Source organism: Etheostoma cragini, chromosome 11, assembly GCF_013103735.1.
Source record: "Etheostoma cragini isolate CJK2018 chromosome 11, CSU_Ecrag_1.0, whole genome shotgun sequence".
Lineage (NCBI taxonomy): Eukaryota > Metazoa > Chordata > Actinopteri > Perciformes > Percidae > Etheostoma > Etheostoma cragini.
This window is the reverse complement of record NC_048417.1, coordinates 9,932,990-9,953,213: the sequence shown is the minus strand read 5'-3', so window position 1 is coordinate 9,953,213 and position 20,224 is coordinate 9,932,990. Positions and strand designations below refer to the sequence as shown.

The 20,224-nt window shown below is 39.3% G+C and overlaps 3 protein-coding genes across 14 annotated transcripts in view; 2 read left to right on the top strand and 1 right to left on the bottom strand.

Annotated features, from left to right (window-relative positions):
• Positions 1 to 9,583, top strand: part of klf12b (Kruppel-like factor 12b) — a 48,039-nt gene extending 38,456 nt beyond the window's left edge. Inside the window, exon 7 of the transcript XR_004658396.1 lies at positions 9,531 to 9,583. The gene's annotated coding sequence lies outside the window, so the exon portion shown is untranslated. The remainder of the gene's footprint in view (positions 1 to 9,530) is intronic.
• On the bottom strand, positions 1,270 to 6,777 carry klf5b (Kruppel-like factor 5b). 3 transcript variants are annotated; one of them, XM_034884569.1, is made up of 4 exons: positions 6,571 to 6,777; positions 3,831 to 4,743; positions 3,650 to 3,709; positions 1,270 to 3,262 (listed from the first exon to the last, which is right to left on the bottom strand). In XM_034884569.1, the coding sequence occupies exons 2-4, from the start codon at positions 4,729 to 4,731 to the stop codon at positions 3,084 to 3,086; spliced, it is 1,140 nt and encodes a 379-aa protein (XP_034740460.1). In that variant the 5' UTR covers positions 4,732 to 4,743; positions 6,571 to 6,777; the 3' UTR covers positions 1,270 to 3,083. The 3 variants fall into 3 exon arrangements, with proteins under 3 accessions (XP_034740460.1, XP_034740458.1, XP_034740459.1); XM_034884567.1 differs by lacking the exon at positions 6,571 to 6,777 and adding an exon at positions 5,446 to 5,890; XM_034884568.1 differs by lacking the exon at positions 6,571 to 6,777 and adding an exon at positions 5,348 to 5,537.
• A 7,156-nt stretch (positions 9,584 to 16,739) lies between the features above and the next one.
• Positions 16,740 to 20,224, top strand: part of dachd (dachshund d) — a 118,379-nt gene continuing 114,894 nt past the window's right edge. For 5 of the 10 annotated variants that reach the window (XM_034885139.1, XM_034885136.1, XM_034885132.1 and 2 more), the window contains exon 1: positions 16,741 to 16,979. The gene's annotated coding sequence lies outside the window, so the exon portion shown is untranslated. Of the gene's footprint in view, positions 16,980 to 20,224 lie in introns of all 10 variants that reach the window. The other 5 variants (XM_034885137.1, XM_034885133.1, XM_034885135.1 and 2 more) reach the window with 2 other exon arrangements.

Below are 20,224 nucleotides of genomic sequence, written 5' to 3'. Positions count from 1 at the left end.
GTACAGTACAGTAGCTTGTACACAGAGTACAGTACATCTGAACACTACAAGAAGAGAACAAAATGTTGATTCACCTGCTTATATAAATTTACAGTCTAGTCAAAAAAAAATCTTTTGTACCTGATAATCCTTGATCACATATTTAAACATCCCGGTAAAACATTATGTTACTCTGTTATATGTTATATCAAATTGTTTTGTCATCTGGTACCAACAGAGAGTCGTATTTTAAGACCTGGTATGTTTTAACATGATATGTTGTGAATACAGTTTCTGAGAAAAGGTGGCACTTAAAAGAAAACGCCCAGTACATGTTGTACGGCACTCTATTATTACAGGATCTGGATGGAAGTTTCTGTCAGCCAGCAAAGGATTCAGATGATTACAATAGTAAGGTTTCAATTCCCACTCCGCTTGCATTTCGATGGGCTGTGCATCACACAGGTGATTTATCACTCATACGACCCTATACTGTGTAGGGTATACTGAATAAGCAAAGAGAAGTACATAAGTAAATAAGAGTGATACTATAATAATCTCCACAGGGAACTTGCTCAATACGCAGGACAAGTTCAGACAACTTCTCTGGTTTGTTCAGTCTTTCTTGGTCCTTTTTGTCAGCACCTCTGCTATGAGTCACATGAGGACACTTTCCAACAATTAAAAAAACAAAAGAAGTCATCTCGTTTGGATTGCACGGGATTGTTAATTCGATTAAGGTTGTTCCTGAATAACTAGCAAACACTGTAGCCAAACCACATGTTGCTGTTCCACTGAGCACACAGCAAAGATGACCGAAATCTGGGAAATGTAATGGAGGAATCATCTTTTTTTTTATACAATCACTTAAAATGCAAAAATGATATGTCAAACTTTGCAAATATTTCACATGCATGGCTTGTTTCCTCTTTTTTAAGTGGTTATCTAGCGATTTTCATCTTTTATTTATAACCAGATCATACTTTTAATTAAATCTGTAACTGTAACTTAAAAAAAAGTAAGGTGTTGATTGATGCGTGATGTATGCAAATATCGTGAAGTAAAAATGACTAGCACTGCAAAAAACTGATACCTCAAATCCATACATGCCACCTGCTTAACCTATAACAATAAGCTGTGTTATATAGATGAATAAAAATATATAAAATGCTGAATGTGTTACAAACAGAAGGACCCAGACAGAAGATAAAACTACTGTAGTAATTACAATGAGTAAGCCTAACACATAAAAAAAAACCAGTATGTATTAAAAAAAAAATCTGACAAAAGATTTTCAACACAAAACTTTTATTTGCACTGGGGGTTTGAGGGTCACATGGCTTCATAGCACATTTTATCAATTTAGGCTACATCTTCATGTTATGAAGCTAGGACACAAAATATCGTTACGCCTTTCATGTCAAAATATCTGTGTATATTTATATTTTAAAAGTATTGCAATATTTCACTGGCACACACTCCGCTGAGCTGCTATCTTGGCTGGAGAAAGTGATGACAGTGTAGACTGCAACAATATTTGATCCTTCTTAGTCTATGCCAGAAAATAAAAATAAACAGTCTCTGCAATTTAAAAAAAAAAAAAAAGTTTAAAATCTTTCTACAAACGACAATCACCAGATTGTATCCTTAAACACCAGATAAAAAATATAGACATCTTAACAAATTATTTATTCAACCCGACTCTAATTATAAAGAAACTTGGTCATAAATAGAGATTGCTATAGAGTGGAGATAGAGAGGGGAAGCCGACATACAGAAATATTTAAGCAGAGTAGAGTACCTGATAAAAGAACATTGTCCCAATGGGGCAGCTTCATTTTTCATTCATCCAAAACAAGCAGTTTCAAGGCACTTTCAAAAGGTATTGGAATACATGGATAGTAGTCAAAGAAACCAAAAGCTTACACCGATGCAGACAAACCATCAGTAATATGGTAATCCTTCAGATAATAGGCAACCTAAACAAAGTCGAAAGATGAACAAGAGTAAATTTGACCTGTTGCTGAAGTATCATTCTGTACTCAAAAATTGTTCATTTTGTTTGATCACAACTCTTTTACCGACATTGCTTTGTGGCTGAAAATAACATGGGACAAAACAAGCCCAACATAATACGTTGAACCTTTTTGACATTAAATAAAATCATGCAGAGTTTATAGAAAAAAAAAATAATGCACCATTTAGATTTCTCTCTGCAAACTGCCTGAAAGACATTTAACACTTTCTGTTATGACGATACATTAACATACAGTATAGGGGCATAGATATAGAACATTCACAATGCTGTCCAAATGAATATGATTAATATCTTAAACTCATTATCTTCCTTTCATTTCACTGTTATGAGTAAATATAGATTTTGTTTGGAGTTCTCCTCAGTGGCAGAGTGACCCATAAATCTGGCAGTGTTAAAGTCATGCTGTAAGCGCTGCACTCACCACACGGCTTGCAAACAGCGCTCATCCCAAAATGTATTCCTCCTACTGTGTCTTTTAGTAAATCCCCAACTTATTTACGTACAACTTTAACTAACTTCTGTTACTTTCTATGGTAAACACACACACTACCGATCCTTTGACCTGCTGACTAAAACCACATATTCTTTGACCTTCCGGTTAAGAGATATACTAGATCTGCACTTACAGCATGGCCGTTTGCTATTAACGCCAATTAAATAAATGACACAATACCATGTTGATATAATCTGTACAATGAAAAAATTGAAAATATTTATACTTGAAATTGTTCATGTACTTTGCAGTGCAACATAATCTAATGAAATTAAAGGCTGAATATTATTTCATTATCACATTAGGTTTACTATTTTTGACTGACATCTTTGCAAGTGTCCCCTAATGTTAGAGCATATGTGTGGAAATAAAGTAAGGCAACAGTAATATTTAATCTTTTTAACAATAAAAGAAACACTTATTTGTGGCCCAGCACTGCTAACAATGTCTCCACTGGGGACTGAGTGAAATAATCCATGGTTTTTAATTTGCTGATATGTAAGTGGTGGTTCTTTGTCCATGTATACAGGAAAATTCAAAAAAATGTTTGCTTGATTTGCATGAGAGGGTTTTCTAGTTTTGGTGTCTCTTCATGTGCAGGGCCAGGTGATCAGAGCGGGAGAAACAGCGGCTACACACACCACACTGGAAAGGCTTCACCCCGGTGTGTTTCCTGAAATGGCGAGTCAGCTCATCAGAACGGGCAAAGCGCCACTCACATCCCTCCCATGAGCACTGGTACGGCTTCTCTCCTTCAGCAGACGATAGAAAAAAAAGCAAAATTCAGATACGGTAGATGGACAACACATGTTTAGATATGAGGATCATTTCCCTAAATGAATAAATAACCTAACTTATTTCTACACATCTCAGATGACTAACAAGTGAGTTTTGATGAGGAAAAAGCTGATACTTTTTCCTTACATGCGCAACTCAACTGTGAGCCATAAATCACAGCATGTCCTGTCTTTTTCCCTGCCCCCTTTATGAGAGCTGTAGGGTTTATGTGATTTGACAGCAGTGAGATGTGGGCCAGGTCTGTCGGCAGACGGAATGCATCTACATGCCAAGTACATTTTTTTCTGCCTGGCAACATCACTTTCACCCCAAAATTAGAAGGGTGATTCAAAACATTTTACCTGTGTGGGTCCGTAGATGGGCTTTTAAATGAGAAGACTTGGTGTATACTTTTCTGCACCCTAAAGAAAAAAAATATTGTTAAGATCAGTATGCTGTGCCCCAACTTGGATTTGAATATTAGCATTGCAAAACTCTAAATTCAACTTTATTGTTGTTGTGCAGACTGAGCAGAAATCTCACCTGGAACATCACAGTGGTGAATCCGCCGTCTCTCCAGATCAGGATTATTCCTTCTGTTGTACCTAACTGAAGCCGACTGGGCCAACACTGGGGACAGCGGGCCAACACCTGGCGTCATCTGACCTGGTGTTAGGCTTGAGCGCTGGACTGGCGCAGGACCTGGGCTTTGGACTAATCCACGATTGGAATTCTGGTCTGGGCACTGGATTGGAGCTACACTAGAAGTCTGTCCTGGATCAATGGGATTATCGGTCTGAAAAGTTAACTTGGAGGCGATGCTGGCTTCGTAGGAGGGAGGTGGGGACAGATTGTGAAGAAGCTCTTTCCCCCTGCCTGGACTCGGGGGATCAGAGCTTGGCGGAGAGGGCGGCAAATAGGTTGGTCTCTGCTGATGGCCTAAGTTTCGATTAAATGGAAAATTTGTGGGTTTAGCAGAATTCTGCACTGGGCCTACATGGACGTTGCCAATAGGAAGACTTAACGGGGCCACGGGGATGGAGTTCAGCTGTGACCCATGAACGAGCTCCTCCAAATCAGAGTTCAAAAGTTGAAACAGGGGGACATCCTGGAAATCTGGCACTTCCTGTTTGATGAAAAATGTGCCGCTAGCTGTGTCGGCTGCACTTAAAACACCTGTGTATTCTGGGAGTGTTAGTGGCCCTCTGTTGTTCCCCTGACAGCTGGGGTGCATCAGAGAGTGTGACGGCTCTGTTTTGAGTGGTCTCATCGTCCTGCAGAGACCAGGGTGCAAGTATGGAACGTCGGGAAGGAGCAAGCTCATGTTGACGCTGTACGGAGAGGCAAAGTCCTCACTGAAAGGCGGCTCTGGCATCAGAGTGCTGTCCCTGCACAACATTTTGGAATTCATTACGTCCTGTTGGTGCGGAGACAGGTAGTCCATGTCAGATTTACCCTGGAAAACAGAAGAGTAAAGTTGTCTTAATCCAAATGCAATGGTGTCATCTAATTTATTCAGGCTCTCAATTGTTGTTAATGTAAAAGATAGTTTCCTTTAACACTTGATATAAGCAGAAGGATGGACCCTGAACGCCTCAGCAGTGTTTTTCTTCTTATAAAAAATAATGATTGCAATACCCAAAAAACCAGAACTCCCCCCATATTCTCCACTGATGCTGAAGCACTATAAAAACTAACTGGTGTGGATAAATGTGGGGATGCATTTGGGGCCTGCACTTGTGTACACACTGTCACATCAAAAAAAAGCCCCCCCCCTCCCCCTTTCACAAGCAGCAGACTCCCTTCTGCAACGCTCCAGTCTAAGCTGTTTGGAAATACATGGCTGAAATTAGAACATCCAGTTGCTCTGCAGCGCTATGCATCTCTTCCTCACAAGTTTCGGGAGCGGGTGCAACGTTTCACATCCCAGCCATGCCCTGCTGAATGTCAGCATCAATACATGCATTCAAAGCGAATTTTCCGTCACGTGCTGGGACAATCTAGCTGTGGATATTATAACACAAACACACAGGCCTGCCTGCCTCCAATATAAGGCTTACATCTTTACGTGAAATCTGTCTTTTTACGTGAAATCCATCAGTAACCATTGTGACGCTCTAAGGCAGACGCAAGAGAAAAAAAAAATGCAATCCCCTACCAAATTATAATCATGAAAAGAGGAAGTTCCCGGGATGGCATCCCTCGTGTTACAGAGCACTTGTCCATGATCTTCACCTCTCAGACCGTCGGCTGTCAGTGGCGCGGTGGTTGTGTGAAGAAACTGCGCGTCCTGCCCCGGAGCAACCCAAACAGTATTCCTCACGGCAGCGGCCATAAAAGCAAAGGTGCAGTCTAACTATCCGAAATCGTTCACAAATATATTAAGCATAGGTATTGTTTTGTTTCGAAACAATCTGTACGAGCAAAAAAGCCAGCTGTCAAACGTTCATTCTCCCTATTTTTGCGCTGGCTTGTCAAATTACGCAACTGCGTGATATCAGCGCGTCTGCAGGGCGGGGCGGAACATGTAAAAAATAAACAGGACAACGAGGCGATCGAGAAACGCGTAGTATGTAATGAATATTGTGGTTGTGTGATGAGCTGAAATGACTTAAGGTAGAAACACGTAGGGGTAAAGAGGCAATTGAGGACAGGTCAAGTGTTTGTATCCATAGGAACGTATTCGCAGAATAAAGTGATAATTGGTCATGCTATACTGAGTGGGTTCATTAACTTAACAGGATTTATATTGTTTGAGAGCCAAAGACAGAACATTTAAACTTGAATTAAATGCAGATTTTTTCACATTTTAATACAAAAAGGTTGATTCAGTCATGTCTGACCTTTTCAGACCTCTACTGACACATTCAAACGGATGATTTATCCGCTTCTCAGCTGCCACCACAATGAATCAAGTTAGTACAGTTCAATTTTCCACTCATTTTTGGATGCAGTTTTTTGATTTTTTTTTTAGAGCCTCCAGCACGCTTGGGTCCATGGTCTGGCATGTTAAAAACGCCACTGCAGTGCAGCTGTCTGTCAGGACTGCATACTTGATGCCAACATTCCTGAGCCAGCAGTGAAGCATGCTCACATACTGGCAGGGGATGTTTCCATCAAAATAGCTCAGCATTTCACTCAAATACATGGTGTGTCACACTTACATGAAGCAACGATGATCTGTACCAAAGCTGCATGGAGTGTTCTTAATTTTTCACTATGTTAAACCAAACTATACTGAAATGCTTAATTTATAATACACTTATTTTAACTCTTTACATACCTTTTTTCATGGCCTTGTTTGAATTTTGAGGTTTGATGTGTTTATCTGCCTTTTTGGGTCTTGTTTGACATCCTTGGATATATACTCTATGTAGCAGGCTTAGCAATGAAAAACAATCGGTAATCCAACCTCCAGCCGTCTTAAATTCACAGTGACAGCAGCTTATACCTCAGCTTATGAAACAGAACTCACTTGTCAGGGTTGTGTTTTTTTCCCACACAGGTGTATGAAGCACTGCCCTATGGTGATGATTGTGTCAGTGCAACATGCTGGAACTGGAAACACAGGTATGCAACAGCATTGGCATGAATGCAAGGCTAGGCAGCATTTTATTCTTCGATTTTTAAATTATGTGACATTTACTGACACTCCCATCCATGTTTTCCTTTAGGCAGTTTTTGTCTCCTTATTCAAATGTTGTAACTGCACCCACTGTAGGCTTGACTGAACACGTTTTGAATGTGAGAATGTCTGAGGATCATAGGGTTGAAAAAAGCTGTTGGTGTGTATGCGTGTGTGTCGTATGAAATTAAATTGTACCACTTATGCAATGAAAAATTCCTATTTACCCACTGCTATTTACTTGGGAATAAAACGTGCCAGGTCTTTCCTGTCCAGGCCTCTCATGTGAAACTTTGTGACCGAGGATCAAAGTCTTCTTATAAAATCCCTCCTCAAAACTAACTTTTATCGGACGGCCTTCTTTTAACTCATAATAATTTGGTATATTTGTTTAATAATGACATTTTACTTCCTATGATTTAAATTCTTATCTTATTATCATTTTTTGTTCTTCTGTTAATCCTTGTTGTGCTGCAAAGCACTTTGTAATGTTTTGGAAACATGCATCATAAATTCATATACATTATCACTATTATAAGATATCGTGTTTCGACTAATTTGTTTTGAAAATGTGATGATATTTTTCAGTTGCCACACAATAGAAATTTGTCAAAGTACCAATGTTATCCAAATGAGCGTTCACCAAGAAAACGTCACATATTCATATTCTACACGATGCATAAAAAAAACGGAGACATATTCAAATGACTGCTGATCATCCAATTAGGGGCTGATTGATTGCATGTCATGTGCTGACCTTTCCGAGTGCAATTTAAATCCATGGATGTCTCAGCTCCAAGAGGAGCAACTGTCATTCTTGGCTGTGGCTCTTTCTGCACAGTGAATGTGAGCCGAGCCCTCCTTCTTATCCCCCGTATTAAAACCTCACAATATGCCCAACAACTGCACAGCGGAGGAGAGAGAATGCACGGTATGTGCTTACAGCATCACAACTCCTCTCTCCTCTCACATGGACTAATATGGCCAAGCCAAGAGGGGATAGGACAATAAACACATGCAGCGCATTGCTACTGTAAGCACAGTGTGCTTTTATTTTTATTTCAAAAGAGTAGAGTAACTTTTGAAAAGTAGATCAAATGATTGGGTGTTTTGTCTGAGAAATAAGTTAAGTGACTAATAGTGTGCATATTTCTGTGCTTCTATGTCATCTTTGTTTGTCTGTAAATAATCTTAAATGCTCTGGTGTAACATTCAGTGTAACACAAGAAATACAGACAAATTGTGTGCTCTATATATAGGGTATCTTTAAGCAGGTGCTTGGCACTCCCACAAGAGGGCAATGGTCAGCTGCAGTTGAACTTCATTTTTACATTTACGTACTGTAGCTTTGTGCTGCTGAACCGTCAAACTAACACTGTTAATGCATTCCAGTTTTATATTGTGTATAATGAGCTTCTATAGCCAGTGAGTGGAAACACCAATACGTTGCTTTTTTAATGCAGTCAATTAACACTTTCACTTAGTGCTATTAAGATCTAAATAAGATTGTTTTGTCTTTATGTGTTTTTGATGACACATACAAGTTTGTCTTAAACCATTGATTATTTTTGTTGTAAATTTAAATTTGAACATATGCATGGCACAAGAACTATTCATTTTAAAAAGCTTGCTGAATACACATTTTTTTCTATGTTCTCTTTAAAACCTCAAGTAGGCACTCAGAAATATAATTTATGTGATGTCGGCTTTACAAAGCCTGCCCTTGAAAAATAAAAAAAAAGAAATCAATAATTTCTTCTTTGGCTTCATTATTTTGTCTCAAGTTTGGCTGTATTACAAGCTTGCCTTGTTGACTCTGTACAGCATTTATGTGATCTGACACAGTTTCATTAGGCATTAGTAATCATTTCCATAGCACACAACATTAGAGTACTCCTGTTTGTAAAACAGCAGATGAGGCTAATGCTGTCCTCTGGGGAGAAATTCAATATAATTTGTTAATTAAATGGAATAATTTAATTACAGTAACTTAGAAAGCATTCATCAATATAATTGTTTCTGGAGCCACCATTATAATTGAGGTTTAAGTGAAAACAAGTCCGTTTCTAATGTTGGTAATGTGCTGACATAGTTCTCCCACCCTCCATTTGTTCCTCTCTCTGATCTTCCACCGTGCCGTTTCTCCACAGTGTTTTCGTTTGATAGCCAGCCATACCACATCAGCAAGACCAAAACATTTATTACAGCCATTTAATTTAACCTCTCTACAGGCACGGACAAGAAGACAGAGATGATAGCACAGCCACACTGAAAGACTCTCGCTGTTCAGCTTCTAATCTGATCCTCTCTGCTGCCCTTTCATAAAGACACCGGAGTATTACCCTGACTCCAAACATACCTCCGCCATTTAAACTGTCTTGGATTTCACCACAAAGGCGACCAAATAGAGTCTGATTCATTCTTCAGGGCCAAATAATAAAACATAATTTTAGTCTAATCTGCCCAAAGAATGTCCTCTGTTTGAAGTTGACAGTGCTCTATCTTCTGGGAGAAATAATTGCCTTTTGAGTATAGCAGGAGAGGCCACTGAGGTAAGCCTGTCGAGGGTCTGCACCTTACAGGTGTGCCCTTGGATAGACAACCCCCTCGTTGTTCTGGAGAGAGAGAGAGAGAGAGAGAGAGAGAGAGAGAGACCGGGAAAGCCAGACTGAAAGAATTCATCTGCTAGTTGAAACTTTACAAGGCACCGTCATAGCAGCGCCTGTCTGCATTCTCAGATCACCGTGAGGCCAAAGTGAAGTGAACAAAGACACACTGATCTCCAGTAATTCCTCCTGTCTGATACAGCTGACAAATTCTTGTCATTAGAGTTTTATCATTTTGTTGAACAGGTTTGTGAAATTGACCTATTTGTAATCTGTTTGATTTGGACAACTGCATTTGAGACGAAGTTACTGACAGTTATTATCTAGAAATGTAAACGACAATCCTCATACAGTGCAGGCTTTGTGCGCTTACAGAAGCAAATTTCAATACGTTGGCCAAGTTTGCCTACGAGGACATCAAAATTCTGTGTTGCCATTCATTATGAAGTTAAACAAAAATTTCTGAATCATTTTTGTTAAATTGTAGCCATTTGTCAGCAGTAGAACATGGTTTATTTTGAAGCCTTCTGTCTAAGACAAACTGAATCTCTGCTTCATTTGTCAAACATCCCCCCGATTTTTAATGGGGCCTATTAATTGAGCAGAGAAATCTGTCCTTTTCTGAACATGGCATTGAAAGCTGCTGAACAGCTGTCCCAGCTCTGGAGAATCATATGGAAGAATGCATTATCGGCCTTGTTTGAATATTCCCTTAGATTTGGAATAATCAGGCAGCTATTCAGCAGTGAGATGGCCACGCACAGATGCCAAAGCACAGCTGAGGGGAGCACAACGGTGTAATGCCACACAAACACACGCAAAACCAACGGCATGAAAAAAACCTGAATAATGCAGGTGTGCTTTATTTCTGTACAGTGTGCTTATCATACATAATAGCTAAGACACTTTCTTTCAGTCCTTTTATCTCCTTTTTTTCTTTCTTCTTCTCTTGTTCAAGGTGATCCTAGCTTTGCATATGGCTGATTAATCTTATTGCACAGTAGCTAACATTGATCACAGAAATGATTAGAAATGCATTAGTCAGCAGACTGTTTGGAGTGGTTGGGTTTAAGTGCTAGTGCCAAGCCATTTTCCATAGGTGTCCATGTTTTTAATTTTGTTATATAGAATTTTGCAAATGGATGCATGCATGCCGCCCAAATACAGCATCAAAGCTTTAATGCTTACAGACATAATTTAATCTCCTAGATGGCAGGCCTGATGGACTGTGTAGAGAATGCATCCCTGCTAAATTCATTATGCTAAAAGTTGCTAGATCTCACAAGCTGATGAGAGAGAGACAGAGTAGCATAACCTGTGTTTGTATTTTTTGCTGCATATGAAATCCTGGCTCTGCTTTGCAAAGTTGATGACAGCAGACTCTACTCTATCAGAGTGTTTGCACTTTTTTACCGGAGGGCTTTCATCAAGTTAAGTGAAAGGTACCAACTTCTACATACAGTACATAGCCGTTACCACAACTATAATGTGATATTTAGTTTTAATTTGAAATGTGTGTTTGTTTCTCTTTGTCTCTGCACAAATAAACCGAGCACAGCAATCCATTGCCCAATCACATACAGTAGTTAACCACGTATTGTGTAACACAGTGCAAGTCAAGTGCTGATTTGTTTAAAAAGTGACACTGCCACCTAGTGAATTAACTTCAGATGATTTGTTGTTTCCCACTTATGAAGTGACATTAACTATCCATTCGCTTTGGAAACAGTGTGGTACCTTAATCCCTACAAAATAAAAGTTAAACGCAGAAAACCCTGCCTTCATCACAACACTTTTTGAAGCCATTCTTCATTTTTCCCTGACCTCACTGACAGCAGCCCCTCCTCCTCACTCGGTTCTCAGATGCCTCCTTTAATCATTAAACAAAGTCTTTCTTTATTCACAAAATGTCTTCTCTTCTTCTGATTTCAAAGGTAACGGAAGATCAAGTTCACTCGAAATGTCTTTCAGGTAAACAAGAACACCCACTCCGAAGCTACACTAAGTTGGGCTTAAGTATACTTAGCAGAGATCATGAGCGTAGGGGAACATAAGTTGTTTTACAGTTACAAAAGAGGAATCAGCAAAAAAAAAAGAAAGAAAACTGACAAAACATGGCATATAAAGTGTAATTAGAATTTAAAAATATAAATAATCAATCAGACTGCTTGAATGAAAGATGCTTGTACAATTCATTAAACAATAAAATGTGCTGGATTACTAAGCCAAGGGACATCTTTACAATTAAAAAGCATGGCATCGCTTCAACAGCAGAGGTGCAACTCATAAGGGTCCCACCAAGACAACTCTTGCCACATGTTCAACACTCTCCATTAAAAACCTGGGGAAATTAATGAGCTTCCATTGGCACCCTCACAACAAAGGGATCTATAAAGCAGCCTTAATGTTCTCAGGGAAACTTTACTCTTCAGTAGTTCCCAATCAACCGGTAGCAGCAGACTTTGTTTTATTTCCCTTGTAACCAACAGCGGGAGCTAAAAATGCTACTCACTGCAACTTTACCGAAATGTTATCCTTGATTGAAATTGCTTTAAGCTCATTCTTAATCAACGCATTGTCGATAATTAAACATGTTGGGCTGTCAAAATTTAATTATGTATAAATATACTGTACAACTTTAAATAAAGGCTGAGCAGTGTGCTTTCAAAAATCTATAAATGTGTAAAGATTGCCATACAACATGTATTTGTTATGTATTCACGGTTGTACTTAAAGAGTACTAAAAAATAAATTAGATATCGTGTACATGGAGAACAAACCCTCTCATGATTTGAGCATTGATTTGTACTTTCTACCTGCTTGTACACAATTAAGAACACTTAGGAATCAAAGAGCGCAGAGGTTTGCAGAAAGGTATTAATTAGAACTTTATTTATGCAGATGCTTTGTAAATTTGCATAAAAAGCAATTCCACAGATGGGTTTATGGCAGTAATGACTGTTGCAGTCTGCAATAAAACATCTGCTTAATCACAACAGAGACAGTCAATGGCTGCTGTGAAAACAGGCTGTCCAAGTACATCTCAAAGAAAGTACTGAGGTGAAGAGTCGGTGTGGACAGCTAAGGAAAAAATAGTAAAGAGATTTAGGGGAAAAACCTGTTCAAAAGAAGTGTTAGTTAAAAGAGACACACTTCTCCCAAACATTTGCTGGTGGTACTTTGACGGCTCTGATGTTGAGAAAAATACCCTTATCGTGTTGGCAGAACAATCCACTTACTGTGTCTAAGAGAAGACCGAATTTTGTTCCAAGTCAAGCCAAGTCTTTGTCAATGTGTGCCAACTATTTTGAAAATATTCCACTTTGTGTCTTTCTAATCTACGAGAGCCACACACAGATGCAAGCATGTGGCACAAACACACACACACACACACACATTCTCTTACACACACACACACACACACATACACACACACACACACACACAGTGTGGCTGCAAGGTCACTCCAAGTATTGATAAATCACCCAGCTGTGATTCCCACCTGACAGCTCAAACTAACATCAAGCTGGATGGGGGAGAACAAAAGACCATCAAGCGGCCCTTTTCCTGACACTTTTATTCAATCACGGCCAGATTGCTTACGACAGCACCAGCAGCTGTTTCGTCTTCATCTTTCCCCATTTGATAAAGCGTGTCAAGTCATATTTCTGTAAGTACTTCACCTCACCCCATACTGTGCAGATCTGCAGCGATTCGGCATATGCACATTCCACATGAGGGGATCGTCAAATGGGTCAGGGAGTAATGACACCCCTCTGAAGGTCGCAGCACACTGGCGTGAGGGCTGGGAGCAGGTAGGTGGGTAGGTGGGTGGGTGGGAGGGGAAGGGAGGGGGGGGGGGGGGGGGGGGGGGGGGGGGGGGGGGGGGGGGGGGGGCGACAACAAAGCAACAAGCTGAAGGTCAAAGATAAGAACAGCCGCAGAGATATCTAAGATAGCCAGCAGAAATTAAACAATGAGGGAAAGGCATTCGGGCTTTGATTGCGTGATTGTGTTGTTTAAGAGAGATGGGGGGGGGGTTTGGTGCTTGGGATTGTTATTTTGGGATCACCATCCCATTCAGAGCTCTTCTGTTGACCCTGCTCCTCATGGGATGGAGGCCTGTGAAAGGACAGAGAAATATTGCAGATGTCTATTGTTTGTTTGTCACAGAAATGAGGTTTCCATTTCGCAACGGCCTTTTAATGTTTGCATGTAGCTTTCACAGGCCCCTGGTTTCCTGCGCAAGTGTCTGATAACAATTACAGGTGTTTGAGTTTATTGTAGAGATAATGAACACCATATTTATAAAACTGTATCCAAGGATGAAGTACTCAACACTACCTAGCTAGGATTATTTTTCTGCAATTATTAAAGGACATGTAAAATTTCATAGCTACAGTAATGGTCACATGTTGCTGTAGTATAACCTCCACAAACTTTGTGAAAAATACAGCCGTTTCTACTTTCTGCTTTCACTTATGCCAAACCGAAATAGCCTTCCCTGACTGGACAACCTAACATGTTTCAAACTTCTATCATAAATCATTAGAAGAAGAAGAATCATACTCAGTAAAACATGCGTTGTAGCTCTTTTAAACTGTGTCACAGGGAAGATACAGTAACACACCTGTTCAAGTCACACGCCTTGTAGCACTTTGTCTGAAATATGTCTCAGGATCACCTCTTCAGCATCTTTGATCGGAAAAAAATTTGATCTTCTAAGTCAGGTGCTATTTTGGCCAGAGTGAATGGCCACTAGTGTAGTGTGTGGAAAAAGAGACATGTAAATCAAGTGGAATGTAGGAGACGCTCATATAAAAAATGGGATAGCTCACTCCACTCAGACTTGGCCTGGCTCCCAGGAATGCAGTTAGCTAGCACACAATCACTGCCTATTCACGGTGGCACAGCTGCTGTGGACATATGTTCCCCACCAAAGGAGGAGGACATCAACCAGGCACACCTTGAACAGGTTAGCAGATGAATAGCGTTCAGTCCTTTGACAGTCTGCCCTCGTCTCGTTGTTTTTTCCCTTGCTCAACAAATAAGTTCCTCTACAGTGTGGCCTAAACTTTTCCCATTCATTCATCCATGACAAATCGAGGGCATTAAAATATGACAGTAACAATATTGCACGTTAGAAAACGCAAATCACTATTAGTGTAACATCTTTAAATAAATTGTGTAAATCAGTGACATTGTTCAATCATTTAGTGTGTTTCAGAGGGACAATGAAGCTCAAGGAACAGCAATAAAGAATATTAATAGTGAAAGAGCATACAAAGACTTTTTTTCTAGCCCTCAGCAAATGACCAAATGTGAGAGAAAAGATTACATTTATTCATAGCTGGTTTTCATCAAGAAGCTTAAAACCCAAACTTCCACTGTAACCCCAAATCATATGCATATTGAGCTGACCTCTTTCACCTTTTTTCTTAAAGCCATAGAGGAGGTGTGATATGCAAAGACCCACAGATCCTTGAGCTCATCATTTAGACGATTTCAGCACTTTTAGTTTTCCTTGCTGTCCAAGGGTGATCACGTTAGTTACTAATAGATAAAGAGGAGGCTCCTCCATTAGCATGGAGGTCGTATGTGTAATGTAAAAATTCCCAAACCTTGTCGTCACAGCAGTCAGAGAAAAAAAACAATGTGATTTACACTTGAAATTCACTCGTTGCAATGTCAAACACTTTGAATCGAGAGACAGAGAAAGCACCAGATAACTGCAATCCATTCACACATTATCCATTGTTAACACTCGTGCTTTTGTCACCCATCTCTGCAGCTATGACCTATTAGCTTTAGTGGAGTGCTCTGAGGCCACGGAGCCATGTGAAGGCTGTTCACCCATCCAACAGGGCCATTTACAGGAGAGAGACCCCAGAGCCGCACCACAGCAGCTCTCTAATGACTCTATCAGCTAAACTGATGAGAGCAAATGGCACCCAGAGATTTCAACACATTCGGGGAGCATGCATTTCATTTTCTCTCCTTCTTTCCGTCATTGTGTTGTAATGGTATAACATAAGTATGCATGTAAGGGCATTGAAAAACATTTGAAAAAAACATTATAGCAATATCATTTTTTTTTTCATATTCGCAACCCCTATTTACACACACACACACACACACACACACACACACACACACCAAGTTTACTATAAAGTTAATATGGGATGATATAAAGTTGCAAAACACATCTTCAAATGATGTGTTAGCTCTTTAACCTAAATACAACCTTGGTATAATTATTGTGATTTCCAAGGGAAGCGGGATTGATCTCCCACCTCAATCCAACAATTACAGGAAACTATGTGTAAGATAAAAACAGAATATGTGCTTCCCTTTGTGAAAGATGGTGCGAAGTCACAGGAGTATTCATTAAGGCCTTTGTGTCCTGTTTGAAATAGTGCTGTTAAAGGCTTTAGCTGTGGGCATCTCTCTGGAAGAGATATAATGATCCTCCAATTAGAGACAGAGTCATGAGACCTGTTTATTAGTCCTAATTCATCTCCTCATTGTGCTGAGCATATCAAATACCACAGAGGAAAAAAAAATCAACAATTTGCTCTCCATAATTACAGATCTATTAATAGTTTCACAACAATGACAAGCAAAGCTATTCACATCATTTTCTGCAGTCAAGAACAATGCCGTAGCACTGTCAATGTATCCATTAAAGCCTGCATTTATACCAGCTCAGTGACATCTTGCATTTCAAAGATGACTCTCAGTCCTTTCAGATAAATTACACTTTTTCATTAACCAGAAAGGTTTGGGTATTATTAATTCTTAATGGATTTTGAGACACCTCTCTACATTTGTAGCTTATCATACAATAGCAGGCTTTTGTGGCTGTAAAGGTATTTTCAATTAAGAAGAAGAAAATAAAAAAACCTACAATCCATTGTTAAGTTTCTGGTTTCAGGAGTCAAAAGGTAAAAAAAGAATACAACCTAGTACAATGACAAATACCTACTGTAACTTCAAACTTCAACTAATTTACTTTGTATCATGTAGCCAACACTTCCTTACAAAAAATACAATTGTACTGTGAATGTTGGATGTCCCCCACCCATGTCATGGTAATGGACATGGTAGACTGAATAGTAAACCATGGTAGGCTACTGGCCAGGGTACTAGTCAGGGTATAAATACAGCAATACGTTCATGGAAAACAGCCAATAAGCCACAAACAGTGGCAGCACAGTACCACTGCAATCATAGCAGTCCATATAAGTACAACTTTACTGTATTTGTTACTGTATGGTGGTTTGTGCTTAAATAATAGAACGAGAGGAGAAGGTTTCTGGCAGTGCGAGACAAGTTGCTGCACCAGGTGAAGTTAACGTTTTTTGGCAGTATTGGTCTCTCTCCACTATGAGGTGTTTGACGTGCTGCTGACCACCACCAGACCATTGAAGGAGGAGCCATTAGAAGCAGGGTAAACTTAAGGTAACTTCGCTTTGACCAGCTCCATACTCTTGTGGCCATCACATACACCAACACTTGACGACGGAAAAGCGCACGTTTGCCCGTGTTATGTCGCAGTCTGTCCCCAAGTCAGGTGGTGCTCCCCTCCCGTAGCGCCAGTACAGTCCGTTCATAACCTGAATCTAATAATAGCCATGAAACGTTGGCTAGCTTTAAAACCTCTGCTCGTGTTAGCTTTACTTAATTTGCATAGAAACTAGATAGCTAGCATTAAAGCTTGGCCAGTAACGTAACAAAGTACTAGCTAGCAAAGTACTGAGTCACTGTATCGGCCAATGTAAGGTAACGTTAGCTTGAAAAAGTTTGATTAACGGTAGCTAACGCTAAGCTAATACAGCTACAATGTTAGACTAATGTTGGCTAGCTAAATGATAAAGTTTAAAGCTAGTTATGTTTTAGAGATAAAGAGTAAGTAACTATGTTGTAAATATTGTTGTGTGGATAAACCTAAATATGTTAGCCTCTGTTGAAAAAAAACCTGCTACTGAAGGTAGGCTAAGTAACGTTAACGTTCATTAAGTTGTCAAACATGAGTAATGCAAGGCCTATTTCCTATTTTACTTTCTCAAACACTAAATTTCCCACTTATTGTTTGGTAAATAAAGAACACCCACAGCAGAAAGCAAGAAGCACATTGCAAAACACCTGTGGAGGACGCGACATGCCACAATTGTGTGTATTCATGGATTCATGTTTGTTTTCTGTTCCTTGCAGATCAGAAAATGTACCACCAGTAATACTAGGAAACAGGACAACTCATTCTTGGAATATAATAAGATCTACTGGTTTTGTTGAATGTTTGGTCAGGATCTTATTTTTACTACGGTCAGGATGATAACATGCAAAGACAATACAGATGGCAGGACGAAAGATGGCCAATGCTTCATCATAGGAACATTGGCCATATACAAATACTTACATTTAACAGTCCAAATATTTTACAGTCAGTTACTAGAAAATATACCTCCTGTACAATTTAATGCCACCTAGCACAAGAGCCTGGCCATAAATCCTAACTTGGTGAAATTAAAATATGACATTTTTCTTGAGACTGTGACAGAGAGGTGTTGATTCACCTTTATGGCTCTTGATACTTTATTGGGTGATTATGTTTTCACTGCATGAGGTGACACAACCTCACCAACACCACAGGTACGTGTTCACTGTGGGGAAAGTAGCTGATTTGAAGGTTTTGAGGAAGTTGGTCAGCTTGAAATATGTTTGGCAGCCTGTTAATAGTAATATAGTCATAATGTTAAAGTGCTATGGTGTTCTTGAACTAAGAAAATACAGTAATGGCACCCATTTTACTGGTAAAATTTGCTATTGTACTGTACCTTCATACTAATGATCAAATTACCATGTCCTTTTTTTCCCCCTTAGTACTTTTTATATTTGAAGTTAAACTAGAAATTACGGCAACATATTCATAAGGCTTTATCAAGTTACACATTTGCCACTGAATCAAATTACTTCAAATTAGCTTAAACCCAAATTACACTTTCCTCAGCCATGTGGGCATGAGTACGGGGACCGACAGGGACAAACGCCCTGCAACTTCAGAAAACACATGCAAATAGACAAAGTACAAGCAAATTAAGAAAACAGCTTCATTAATTTGACAAAACACGCTGTAAATACACACAACACAACCAAATACACAAACGCGCTGCAATACAGAAGCGATGCAAAAACAAGAGCAGATGCAACAAAAAACGCTGCATAAAGATTACGGAAGTTCTCCAGGCCTCTAGAGGGACTTCTAAGTGGAACAGCTGATCTTTGGCCCCATGGGAGAGAGCGCTCTGCCTTTTTATTAGAGTCGGGTATGGCTGCATCCCAGAAACCTCCAGTCTCATGCCTTTTGTCCATAGACTGTATATTAAATTAAATCGATGCTCCCGTCTCATGTCCTCTCGGCTGTTTCCGTCACCAAGCTTTGACTTTTCCAAATAAAAGCTGGTTCTCTATTTCTTTGTACTTTGTTGTTTTGGATGTTTTTTAACTAAACAGTACGACAATCCTGCTAATGAATACAACTTTTTTAGCAGATGTCTTACTTACAACACGATGGAGTTAGCAGTTTTGTGTTTATATGTCTGGGTGGGATTTATTCAGTTGGATTAATCCCACGGTCTATAAAGATATCTCAATAACTGGTTTACAGGAAGTGAACTAGAAATCCTGTCTGTTTCTATTTATGTATCTACTTATTTTGTTGGTAACCATTGTTGTATAATCACATGACACTTGAGGAGGCCTACACTTTAGTGATGCGCCTTTTGGACAAACTTATTCCCTCTCATGTAAAATGTCTTAAATAAACGTCAATGTTAAACGCTGATGCAGTTTTGCAGTTTGAGTTTACACACACGTCTTTGCTGATTAAGTATAACCTGTGACCCGAGCCGAGACACCCACCAAACAAGAGAAAACATATCTCAAATATAGACTTAATATTTGCAGTAGTACACTGTTTCACACCATTCTGAGATTTGAACCATATTGTATAGCTCTGCTCATGTATATATTATTATTATTATGATTATTAATAGCAAATTAATATTAGCTAATATTATACAGTCTATGGATTGAACGGGTCCTGGCCATAGCCCATCAATAGGTATACAGTCTATGGTCCCGGCTCTTTCTCTCTCTCTCCCCTTGGGTTTAAGGTCAAGCTGTCCCACTGAGCGCTCCCTCTAGAGGCCTGGACAACTTCCGTTGTGTAATCTGGATGCAGTGTTTTTTGTTGCATTTGTTTTTGCTTTTCTTTTTGCATCGTTTTTTTTAATTTGCATCTCTTTCGCTCATCGTTTATGTATTTGGTTGTGTTGTGTGTTTATGCAACATGTTTGCTAAATGTTGCGCATGTGTTGTGATTAATGACATTGTTTTCTTAATTTGCTTGTGTTTTGTCTATTTGCTGTGTTTTCTGAAGTTGCAGGGCGTTTGCCCCTGTCGGCCACCGTACATGAGCTTCCATGTCATGTTAATTTTTTAGTCATCTGTCCATGTCTGCCATGGACTTAAAGAACAATCTTTAATTGTAGTAATGCAACCCTATTGAATTAAGGTGGACAAGTATGAAAAGGGAATTTCGTGAGAGTTAAGATTTAGAAATTTTAACAATTTAACATTTTTTCCTGAGTTCTGTTTTATAATTATATTAGCTCCTGATTTGTCAGAAACGAATCTAATAAATA

Excerpts from the sequence above, each read along its gene's own strand:
- klf5b (XM_034884567.1), bottom strand. The coding sequence starts at position 5,622 with ATGGCCGCTGCCGTGAGGAATACTGTTTGGGTTGCTCCGGGGCAGGAC. Across the intron at positions 3,710-3,830 it reads TCACCACTGTGATGTTCCAG|GGTGCAGAAAAGTATACACC; the intron begins GTGAGATTTCTG and ends TTTTTTCTTTAG. Across the intron at positions 3,263-3,649 it reads CCATCTACGGACCCACACAG|GAGAGAAGCCGTACCAGTGC; the intron begins GTAAAATGTTTT and ends CGTCTGCTGAAG.